Here is a 13,294-nt window from a genome sequence, read left to right as displayed (position 1 = left end):
CTTTCTCGAACGCGACTGCAGTTGGCCCGAATGACGCGGAGCGATGTTCGGGCAAGCGGTCAAGTGCGGGAAAGAGACTTTACGCATGAGTTACAAACATTACTTTTTCTGTGACCGTATATATAAAAAAGTATACCAACCCATTTTTCAAAATATATTTTATTCAAACAAACATAATAATATAAAAAACTTTAACTAAAAAACTACTAATTATTATAAATATTAATATTGAAAACACAATTTGTTGCATTCTGTAGACTAGTAAGAATTGCCGGTCCAGTAGAGTTATTTGGTTTCAACTGGAAGGTAGATGACGTTGCAGGTCGCATAAAGATGACGATGACGGTGACGATGACGGTGACGATGACGATGACGGTGACGATGACGATGACGGTGACGATGACGGTGACGGTGACGATGACGATGACGGTGACGGTGACGATGACGGTGACGATGACGGTGACGATGACGATGACGGTGACGATGACGGTGACGATGACGGTGACGATGACGGTGACGATGACGGTGACGATGACGGTGACGATGACGGTGACGATGACGGTGACGATGACGGTGACGATGACGGTGACGATGACGGTGACGATGACGGTGACGATGACGGTGACGATGACGGTGACGATGACGGTGACGATGACGGTGACGATGACGGTGACGATGACGGTGACGATGACGATGACGATGACGATGACGATGACGATGACGGTGACGATGACGGTGACGATGACGGTGACGATGACGGTGACGATGACGGTGACGATGACGGTGACGATGACGATGACGATGACGATGACGATGACGATGACGGTGACGATGACGGTGACGATGACGGTGACGATGACGATGACGGTGACGATGACGGTGACGGTGACGATGACGGTGACGATGACGATGACGATGACGATGACGATGATGGTGACGATGACGGTGACGATGACGGTGACGATGACGGTGACGGTGACGATGACGGTGACGGTGACGGTGACGATGACGGTGACGATGACGGTGACGATGACGGTGACGATGACGATGACGGTGACGATGACGGTGACGATGACGGTGACGATGACGATGACGGTGACGATGACGGTGACGATGACGGTGACGGTGACGATGACGGTGACGGTGACGGTGACGGTGACGGTGACGGTGACGGTGACGGTGACGGTGACGGTGACGGTGACGGTGACGGTGACGGTGACGATGACGGTGACGATGACGGTGACGATGACGGTGACGATGACGGTGACGATGACGGTGACGATGACGGTGACGATGACGATGACGATGACGATGACGGTGACGATGACGGTGACGATGACGGTGACGATGACGGTGACGATGACGGTGACGATGACGGTGACGATGACGGTGACGATGACGGTGACGATGACGGTGACGATGACGGTGACGATGACGGTGACGATGACGGTGACGATGACGGTGACGATGACGGTGACGATGACGGTGACGATGACGGTGACGATGACGGTGACGATGACGGTGACGATGACGGTGACGATGACGGTGACGATGACGGTGACGATGACGGTGACGATGACGATGACGGTGACGATGACGGTGACGATGACGGTGACGATGACGGTGACGATGACGGTGACGATGACGGTGACGATGACGGTGACGATGACGGTGACGATGACGGTGACGATGACGGTGACGATGACGGTGACGATGACGGTGACGATGACGGTGACGATGACGGTGACGATGACGGTGACGATGACGGTGACGATGACGGTGACGATGACGGTGACGATGACGGTGACGATGACGGTGACGATGACGGTGACGATGACGGTGACGATGACGGTGACGATGACGGTGACGATGACGATGACGGTGACGATGACGGTGACGATGACGGTGACGATGACGGTGACGATTAAAGTGACGATGCCGGTGACGATGACGGTGACGATGACGATGACGGTGACGATGACGGTGACGATGACGGTGACGATGACGGTGACGATGACGGTGACGGTGACGATGAGGGTGACGGCAACGATTTTAAGTTATTTGTAGTACAGAGAATTTTGTTTGATATTTTTTTTTTCTGATTCTCGGAGTCCTCCAAATAGCCCTCAGCGACAGTAGTAGAGTAGTAGTAAATATGCAGCAATCTCTGTTGGCATCTTACCAAAAGTGTTTACGCCAACGCATTGGACTGAGCATTTTCCATTCTTTTCCATAATGAATAAAAAATCGGTGGTGTGGAGTGGTAGGTGGTCGTAAATCTGCGTTCTTTTAAATAGGTCCATCATTTATTTCTTCAGATAAAATAAATGATCTTGACGAATGATTTTTGGAATCATAAATTTTCACAACAATTAGGTTGCCTTTATCTTGAATGTCGTCGACAGTGATATTTACAAGCTCGGATCTGCGGAGAGCGCCAGCCAGTGCAAAAATGGTACTCACTTTAATCATCAGGTATACCTCATCGGGAGCTAGCATAACCCTAGATATATCTTCTTTGGTAGAAACTTGCGCTTTCTGTGCTCGAAAACCAATATTTTTTTGTTTAGCGACGTTAGCTTATGGAAGTTTCCTATATCCAAATTTTGTTTTATTTTTACTAAACTTTTTACCATCGAATAGCGGGACCATAATGTATTAGATTTCAAAACGTTACTTAGGTCTGAAAAATATGCCAGAAATACCTCTTCCTTATGTTTTGGCCCTTTTCTCCTTACACCATGTAACAAAATGGTCGTATTGCCTCTCATACCTTAGTCTGCATTTAGCAGGTAACAGCTCGGAATTAGCTTCATTTGCAGCCTTCAAAATGGCTTCGGGAAGTTCTTCGTCGGATGAATCCATTAATATTATTGTATCGGATTCGGTTTAATGTGGTTTAATTTAGAAGAAAATTGTACTTATTCGGTTACTTTCAAGACGTTTTGAACAACTTTGACGTTTTAGTAAGAATTACACGCCTGGGTTGTCATAGCTACTGATATCAAACTGATATCAAACCCGTAACAATAGTTATAACCTCCGAAGTAAAAAACTATCGAATAAAGTAAAAATTTGCATAATTTTACTTTCTCGCACTAGTGACACTTTCAAAACTAAAATGCGTGCTGGAAAGTGGGTTAAAACGCACTGTCGTAGAAAAAATATTTTATACTTTGTACAAACACTTTGAGTCATTACTTCGTTGTTATTTTTATTTTATTCATGTTCAGATACTCATGTAAAATATTGTGAATACTTTCATAATATATCTTCATTTTGTCCACTATCTCCTTCAATTGCTCTTTGCGATGTTGCATCACGGTATTCCTATTTTATGAGGCAACAACAATCATTACGGCATAAAAAGAGGCTATTAAAAATTCCGGAAAACAAACTATTGAGGGAAAGTAGCTAAAAATTGGACAGTTGTCATTTGAGAGATGTTACTTCAAGGAAAAAAGAAGAATTGATATATTTGATCACATTTCCAAATGATATAAATATGGTAATGTACTCTGCCAGCCTAGAATTTCTTGTACCGTTGGTGATATTCAGTTTGAACATATCACTATACCAACCGTCACAATTATACTGTTCCTGATACGATAACTTCGACCATAACGTCAGACAATGTGATTGTGAGTTAATTCTGCTAATTCTAAATTGAGTTGCAAAAACATGAAATATGATCGATTGATCTGCGATGCAGTTAACATGACAATCTTGAACACGACATTTATTTAGGGTTGAAAACTTGACAAGATCCATAATAATTTCAAAACTAGCTCTAATTGCACTACAATATTATGTCTATCTATATTATTTTTGTACATATTTGAAACTAAATTGATGATTGATTATATATTTTTGATAAATGAATAGTTTTATTTTCGTCGAATATATGGAGCAGGCTTATATGTTCGAACTCTTAATTTTTCGGGGTCCTTTCCATTTAACGAAGTTATATAATTTCCTTTACTTTAAAATGATGGACTATGAAGAATCTTCTACCTATAACCAGCAGTTTTAATCTCGAATAAGGAAAAAAAGTGTAATCGAATATCGAATTTTTGCTTTTAGTTTACATTACCTTTAACTATATAAAAAGCGGTCCATATGTATGGAAAAAAACCTGAAACAGGTCGATTTTTATTCTTAAGTTGACAATTTACAGTACGAAAATATTATACCCCTCCAGCACACACATCTGAATTATAAGCAACTCCTCGAAAATTTGAAATAAGAAAGTGGGTCAAGTGGCACCTTGTTGGAAAAGGATTTTAGTCCTATGTCCAGAAATATGAAGTTTTTTAAATTTTGTGCAATCATAACTGAGAAGATTCATTTTTAAGATGTAAAATTGTGAAAACTTTACGTAGAATGAAGATAATTATGTCCAACAATTTTTAGAATGTACTGAATTAAATGTTCGAAATAACCACCATTCACTTCTTGATAATAACCGAGGCGATTTTGAAATTCCTGTACAACATTATGTATGACCTCGGAGATTATTTTATTAATTTCTTCCGTTACCTAACTCTTTCATCAGTAATTTTGTTTGGTTTATTAAAATATATTTTCGAAATAATCAGGTATTTTTATATATATGTTCTATTAAACATCGAGAAAAAATGTAAATAAATAATTCATGTCAATCTAATAGGCTGTCATTTAGGTATATAGAGTTACTAAATATATCAGTACCTATAATATTTGTGAGCGTATTAGGTTTAATTATGGCTCATTTGTCCGAGACTCAAAGCAAAGACATTTTAATTATGATTGGTTGTGGTGCTAAAACCAGAGCTCAAATTTTTAATCATAAATACCCTAGTCAACACGTTTCCCAGTCTACAGTTAGCAAAGTTGAAAAAAGTTTCGTGAAACTAGACATGTACAAAATATTGAAAAACCAGATAGAAATGTTCACTTTACTGATGAAAAATTCGTTAGATTGAGGAAAATCCGCATATGACAACTCGAGTAATTATGTAAGTAAATTATCTATTTTGAGAGTTTTGTATAAAGAAGAATACGCCCCTTACAACATTCAGTTGGTTCAGGAGTTTAATGGAGATGATCCTGATAGAATACAAGACTTCTGTGAATTGATGATGGACAGAATGAACGCATTTTTGCAGTTCATAAACAAAATAGTTTTTTCTAGTGAAGCAAAATTTCATTTCAACGGAACGGTTAACTAACAGAACTGTAGATATTGGAGCAGAGAAAACCCTCACCGGGTGTGTGAGGCTCATATTCAATAAAGTTATTAGCCCTAATTTTTTGAAGGCACAGTTAATGGTGAGGTTTATCTAGATTTTTTGATCAACTTCTCAGCGCCTTTTACCTGATGTTAATAATCCATTTGAGATTGATTTATTCATTATCAATAAGATGGAGCTCCACCGCATTTTGTATGTTCAGTTAGAAATTATTTAATCGACCTGTTTCAGGTTTTTTTACATAGTACATAATAAAGCTAAAATTGAGTTTATTCCATACATATGGGGCGCATTGTATAGATGGACTATAATAGTAGCATCTACCATTAACCTTAGAGTACTAGACCCCTCTGCGAGTGTAGTGATTACCATTCCGTTGTAAATGTTACTATAACTAATATTGAAACAATTTTTTCAGTTTAAAATAGTATAATGAGTTTTATTCGCTTAGACATGCAGATGTTGAATTGATATATTTATTGCAAAAAATCAGTCTATTGTGCATATTGGTTTTTTGAAGTCAATGCAATGATTAGTTGTCATTCTTTTTTTATTAGATCAATAAATGCAAGTATTACGCCTCATTTCTACTTGACTGTATTACACCTCATTTCTACTTGACTTTTTTACGATTTTTTGCATTCAACATTTCCGGAGGTATCTGCATTTTGCTTTTCCTTATAGTGCCTTAACATACGTACACCTTTTGTCCATGGTTATATTTCTGTTGGTACCACGAACAGTTGCTGTTAAATGTTTCAAATAGTAATTAGCTGAAGGCTAATGATGATAAGTCTTCTTTCCTAAATATGGCTTGGCATTTATTGTATATTTTGTTGAGGAATCAGAAGTCATTACACGCATCGGGCCTTACTTAGACGGTTTGTTAGGAATATACATTATAAATACATATCGACGCAAGTATTCATCAATTGCTTTGCAAGTAAATATCAAAATATACCAAATGTCTCTAACTAGGCAAATGGATCGCTTTGTAATCTTTCTGTTCGAGTAAGGTTGTTGTCAAACCGTAAGCAATCTGGAAGAAACCGAAACGAGAGTTACTCATTGTTACCCTGTACAAACCTCCCAAAAGATGTAATATCTGTAAGAATCAATAAACCCAAAAGAGCCAAAATTTCTTCTTTAGATGTTTCTGGAGTCATTGAATCTTCTGTTTTGTATTTGGCTGCTTTACACGAAATGTCTCAAATTCTTTTATTTTTTCAACTATCCCATTAATTATAAAATTCAAAAAAAATTAAGATGCAAAAGTTTCTTGGCTGCAACCTTTGGCCCTAGGATAAAATGAATTATATTTCTTTTAGATACCCTTTTTGATTGTATTGGTATTATTGACCATTTATGCTTATTTTTACCCTTCATTTGTGTTTTGCCAGGTTGTATTATCATAGATTTCTTGATAAGGCGAGACAGTGGAATATCATCGACATCGACATCTCGACATCTCCGTTCGACTCTACAATTTCATTATTTGAATCAATTATTTCATATTGAATAAGATTTGATCCAATATTATCGTCTTCTAAATCATTACTCTCCTCAGAATCATTTATTGAATATCATCATCCCTACCATTCATTATTTTTCCTTTTTCGACTTCAGCTGCAATTTCTGCATCATTAAGAAGTCGATTATCTCTATATTTTGATGTGGATCTCACTTGGAAAATGAAAATATTATACTCCTGACACCAAAATGCAAAAGAAACACTCACCTTTTACTAACAAAATTGAAAAAATAGTACACCAGACCGTCATAATTTTTACGACGAATAGTCAATAATAAATTGTGGAACTCACGAAACAATTTAACCACAACAACATATAGTTTTCCGGGCGCAAAGAAGCTGCTTAAATCAGCAAAATGCTGCGATAAATAAGTTACCGGGGAGAAGTAAAATTGTGCGCGCGTTCGTAGATATTATAATGGTCTGGTACTCTAGGGTTGTTAATAAAATACCCATAACATTGTAGAAACTGGAGAATTAGTTTATTGTAAAGCTTACGAAAATGTCAACAAACAGACCAATACGTAACTTAAAAAATTAAATGAATGAATAAAACCTTCAGAATCATGATTTTTTTTTATTTTTGAGTTATAAGCAAATAATTCGTTCATCATTATCAAATTCTCCAATTTTTATGTCATAAGCTGGAAATATTTGGTTGAAATTTATGTATTTACACAGACTCAACTAAATGTCGGAAACACTATGGCACTCTTCACTTTCTTCGTTTCATTTTTTGGAGCAGCATTTATGGGAACCATAGATTACGTATATGATCCTAAGGATGCAGCATGGTATGCAGCAGTTTCGCCCATCTTATGGTGTTTCTCATTTGCTTGGGTAATATTCATATGGCAATTAGGATATAAAAGTAAGTTTCCACTACCATAATTGATATTCTACTTAAAGATGATTGATTTGTGTTGCTTTAGTTGGCCGTATCTTTGCTGTAACACGTAAATTATCCAGCACTTATGCTGGACTTATCATTTTAATGTAGAGTTTGAAGATAATTCATAATCGCAGAACCCCCGACAGAACTTAACATCCTTGTTAAAAACCTGAACTCACGACTATGGAAGACATCCTTAGATAACGACTACATTTTCTTTTCCTGTCACCAGGTATTAGAAAAACTATACATTCGTTTAATTTTCCATTCTCCATTAAAATAGTCTTAATCTCAAGTAAAACAAATTGACAATTGACCTTTCTTGATATTTTATCTGTCATCATTATCATTATCAATCGTTATTTATATACTCATACAAGAATACATATTCGTCCTGTGTGTTAGCTTTAGTAGAACTATTGTTAATTTCGTTTAAAACGCCGCCCGTTTTCCACCACAGAATACACCGACATATTCTTTGTTTAATAATTTTGTAATGGTAATGGTAGAGGTGCTGTTAGAGAATGTCACAAGAGGTTTCCTGATCTTCGAAAGCATAATCATCTAACATCGGTGTCGATTTTCAATTATTTGCGATAAAATGGCACTTTTCCTAGTGGAAAAACAGAACGACATATAAATGGAGCGCAGGAAGATGACATTATTGACGCTGTTACTATGAACCCTACAAAAAGTACTAGACAAGTAAGTATGTAAAGTTTGTAGCCATATCATATTCAAATGGTTCAGCGACTACATCAAGGAGATAAAATCCATAGAGTGGAATTTTGTGGATTAACAATCATCGACAAACGCTGTCAGGTCACTATTTACAGTTAAAATCCAATTTACAAGAGACTGGTTAAATATTTCCCGTAGTTTTCTTCAAAATAGGTTTTTCTAATCTTATAGCAACTTATGAATATGATTTTCGATGTGAATGATTGACTTGATTTTGATGTTTCATTATCTCTTTCTGCTTTACACACGAGCACGAACGAAGACGCTACGACATTTAATCGCACAGGACCAGATTTATATGGTGTAATATATTATAAAAAAAATTGAATTAACATTGTGATATGATGTTATCTTAATGTCAAATCAATTTATTATTTCCATATAATCCTAAGAACTCACTTTATATACTTCAAATATTTAACTTTATTTTTAATTTTCAGTTGCTGCCGGATATTTATTTTCCCATAAATTATTCCTACTTTGGACTAAAATTTCGTATACGGTATACTTGACACAATTTCCAGTGTTTTTCTATAACGTTGGTACGACTCGATCTTCAAACGAAACGAATTTCTTCTGGTCAATATTGAATTTAAGGGAGTACGCTTGGGTGATAGGACTGTCTATCTTATTGTCGTTGACCATCGAAATACCTTTCCAAAATATTAGACACATTTATATTGGAAATAAAAATATGAAGAAACGAAGTGAAGACGTTGAAGTGACTGAAGAAAAAGTTAAAAGCATGTAATTTTGTGCGAAATTGCCTTTGTGTAAATATGTGCGTGAATATGTATGACTGCCATCTAAGACTTTGATAACGAATTAATGTTTAAGGTATAATCGTTTTTAAGTATTTTTTTTTGATATAATGCAAATCATCGACCAAATAATTTCACTAAACTTGTTCTCAATTATTAATATAAATATGAATTATAATTATTTTGATTGACAATTATGATTGTAGATATTAAAATACTGATTCTTATTTTAGTATATTTCATATAAAAAACTTGTGGTTATTGGTATAAAACGTGAGAAACTGGAGAAATAGTTTGAAGTACCTAGATTATGAAGAGGTTTTGATCAATAGAACCGAAATTGATGACCGGCTATAAATAGATTACATAATAAATATTAAAAATACTAATTTAGAAAGTGTTCGAAATGTTCACAATTAATCTGTTGGCAGTAGTATGATCCTCTTTCTTCATTTTCTTGGCAATTCATTTTAACTTAAGGTTCATTTTCTTTAATTTTCATTATTATTTCATTTTTCTTTGTTTCATATTCGAAGATTTTCAGTAAATTTATTTCCTTCTTCCAAACAGCAAGTGATCTTTAGCAAAAGCACAATTTAGGAGAGAGTGGTTTAAGGTTGCTATATCCAATGAAAAATGTTGATTTTATATTTGCATTCTTTATTATATTATCCTTTATAATGTTGACATAATATTGACTGAAAACTCTTTCATTAATTCGAAAATAACTTGACTGGTGCTACCGATTCTGCTATAATTTAAATGTTTTAATATAGTGATTAGATGAATTCATACATTTTTGGAAAAATACTCAGCAAAATTATAATTCAGTAATTTTGCAATCCTCACCTTTTTTTTCAAATGTCTCATTGTTTCCCTTATTGTCATTTTTTGCACTTATCGCTTGTGCTTTAGTCTTGTAACACCGAGTACACACCGTGCACCTAGGGTGTTACCTGATTCCTTCTATGTGTATCGTACTCAGTATCACTGATTTCTGTATTTGGAGGAGGTTGTGTGTTCCCGAAACTTCTTTGATGGTGTTGGAAGTAACATTAGTTACAAACCCAGTTGCTCCAATTATAATAGGTATCACTTTCGTTGCAGATTCCACATTCTCTGTATTTTGATCTGCAGGTCCTTATATTTCAGTAATCAATATGCATTATCTTTTTTTCCTATCCTGTATTATTAGTTTTCGCTTGTCATTATTATGCGAAAGACTTATGCACTATTCACACACAGATTCTGGTGATGCGAGGTTGAAGGATGAATAATCCTTATCCGCCTTGGTTATAATCCGGTGTAGAGTTGAGGTTTCTGATTTCCTATGAAAGAATTCACGTAGTTTCATTACTTGTCGAGAGTGCAAGTTAAGAAGGTCGATTAAGCCTCTTCCACCTATTACCTTGGGGTAATGCTGTTCTAATAGTGGAGAACTTCAGGTGGTGGTTGTTATTCTTCGTCATCATTGCTCGTGTCAACCTCTGATTACCCTCTAGCTCTGTTTTCGTCCACTTCAGGATTCTAAAAGAGTACGTTTCCTGCTTTTAATTCGGATTTCATAAGTGACTTCACTCCTTTGGTGTTGAAATCCAAGGTATTTCTAGGTTTCTCTGTTTTCCATCGATATCTTCGCTGGGAAGTTGCACATTTCCGTTCATGACAATGCCTTTCTCGATATGTAGAGTTTGTACTTAGACAGTCCTAACTCTATCATTCAGCATGGTAGATAGGGGATTCATTGCGAGGCAGAACCACAAAGGACTCAGGGAGTAGCCCTGGTATATTCCTCTACGAATGGGTATTTCGTCAGTACTGAGGGAGTTTGGACGAATTGAAGATGTAGGTTCGTTACCCATCCCTTCATCGTTGTTGAAAGGAAACTTAAAATAGTTAGTGGACTTTGTAAATCTGCAAGACCTCCACAAGCCAGGAATGAGGTACACTATCAAACGCTTTCTTATAATCCACGAAAGCAGTGTATATATTCCGGTGATTTCTCTCTCTCTCTCTCTCTCTCTCTCTCTTTGCACTCTTGGTGATATCTTCTGCAACCTTTCTGTTCCTCTGCTAAAATGTTACTTTCCTTGATGTGCCTATAAATTCTGTTATTGATACAAGCTGTAAGTATCATATAAGTGAGTAGCCACGTGATGGGTCTGTACTGTGTGGGGTCATCCGTCTGGGAGATCTTTAGAAGCAAATAAGTGGAATCCAGTGCTAAAAACGTTGGAACATCTTCTGGGTTCTGTAGGAGGTAAGAAAACTGCTTCGCTAATTCCCTGTGTACGCTCGGGAATTTATTATACCGGAAGTTTTGATTACTATTAGCTCCCGGTGTTTTCCAGTTGTTAGTATTTTGGATTAAGTCAGTGATTTCTTTCAGTATGAAATCATCAAACTGCATCGGAACAATATTTAACCGCGTCTCTTTGGCTGCTATCCATTCGGCATTTCTCTTGTGGAACCTAGTGCTAAAAACGTTGTAAAATCTTCTGGGTTCTGTAGGAGGTAAGAAAACTGCTTCGCTAATTCCCTGTGTACGCTCAGGAATTTATTATTCCGGAAGTTTTGATTACTATTAGCTCCCGGTGCTTTCAGGTTGTTAGTATTTTGGATTACGTCAGTGATTTCTTTCAGTGTAAAATCATCAATCTGCATCGGAACAATACTTAATCGCATCTCTCCGTCTGCTATCCAGTCGGCATTTCTCTTGTGGATTTTGGGAGTTGACCACAATGAGGACCAATACTTTTCCAACTTCTGTTTCGATTGTATAGGTTGATTGGTGTTTTTATTGGGCGTAGCTACAAGTTTCCCGTAAAATACTTTCTGATTACTATGAATCGTATTATTCTGTAGCTTCCTCTTTATACAGTTAATGTATCTTGATAAACGTTTGGACTTCGCTTTCAGCTTCTGCTGAAGCAGATCAATATACTCACGCAAATGTTGTTGATGTTCTGGATACTGTGTGTGAGTACCTATTTTGATGAATATTTTTCTGATGTGGTCTCTCAAGCGTTTAGAGGGTTGTGCACAATTCTTGTACTCCGTTAGGCGTCCTAGTTCACTCCTGATGGTATTATAATTATTATTATTACCTAGTTGATCTTCAAAGCCTTTCCATGACTTTCTTTCAACCTCACTTATTGAAAGTTCAACTTTGCTACGTTCTACTTTACATTCTTATTATTGTTTTTATCATGTAGGTATCTTCCTTAAGTTCCTTTATTGTCTTATTTTTACATTCCAAGATGTTATACTTGTTATACTTACCTGCTCTTTATGAATCTCTTTTTTTCAATTCTCGCTGTTCTTTCAATCTCAAGTGATTGTTATTATATAACAGATACTCTACTCTTTGTCTATATTCTTATAATACATTTTTATATATAGTTCACGATTTCTACGTTGGTGACGTAAGTTCATTTCAATTTCTCTTCTAACTAACTTCAATTATCTTATGTTCTAGGAGAAAGAGGAACCAATTAATTAACCAAAAATCGATTAACATAGAGAGTAGCCTTCACTTACTAAAAGAAAATAATAACACTTTTTTAATAATAGTTTCATTTTTTTGACTTCATTCTAACATAATAGTAGTCCATGAAAGTAAACTCGAATAACATAAGTAAACTTAGTCATAATGAAACATAGAATTATAAAAAAAATCCGGGTACTGCTGTTACCTGCAGAAGGATTTATCAGTAAACTGGAAGTTTTAAACAGCGTATTTTATAGGTTAGTTCTTAGTAGATATTGATAATTGTTCAAAAACAATTTAAAACAGATTTCGAAAGCTTACCTCCTATAAGCTTAAGAAAGTTGTTTGTGTATCTATCAAAGTTCGAGGGCTTTTTAGACAAAAAAAATTTTCTAATTATAGGAATATATACATATACGTTAACATAAGAATAATTGGACAAAATGAAGATCCAGACGTTTTAATTACTATGACTGATGAAGATGTGTTTCCAAATACGTATGCTGTTAATAATTTGATTATGATGTTTTTCGTCAATATTCAACTAAGGTTTTATTTAGTTGGCATTGTTGTGATCCGTAATTTTTGTAAGCTCTTGCTGTTGTACCCTACTTTTGGCGAATCGACTAGCCGCGATTTGTGTGATTG

The 13,294-nt window shown here is 36.2% G+C and overlaps 1 protein-coding gene across 1 annotated transcript in view; it reads left to right on the top strand.

Moving 5' to 3' along the window:
- The window catches only part of LOC130449262 (O-acyltransferase like protein), a 94,534-nt gene extending 83,078 nt beyond the window's left edge, over positions 1-11,456 (top strand). The window contains exons 10-11 of the mRNA XM_056786966.1: positions 7,444-7,633; positions 8,836-11,456. Coding sequence (XP_056642944.1) covers positions 7,444-7,633; positions 8,836-9,146 — 501 coding nt within the window. The 3' untranslated portion in view covers positions 9,147-11,456. The remainder of the gene's footprint in view (positions 1-7,443; positions 7,634-8,835) is intronic.
- The last annotated feature ends 1,838 nt before the right edge of the window (positions 11,457-13,294 follow it).

This window comes from Diorhabda sublineata, chromosome 10 (assembly GCF_026230105.1).
Source record: "Diorhabda sublineata isolate icDioSubl1.1 chromosome 10, icDioSubl1.1, whole genome shotgun sequence".
Taxonomy (NCBI): Eukaryota; Metazoa; Arthropoda; class Insecta; order Coleoptera; family Chrysomelidae; genus Diorhabda; species Diorhabda sublineata.
This window is presented reverse-complemented; position numbering and strand designations above follow the sequence as displayed.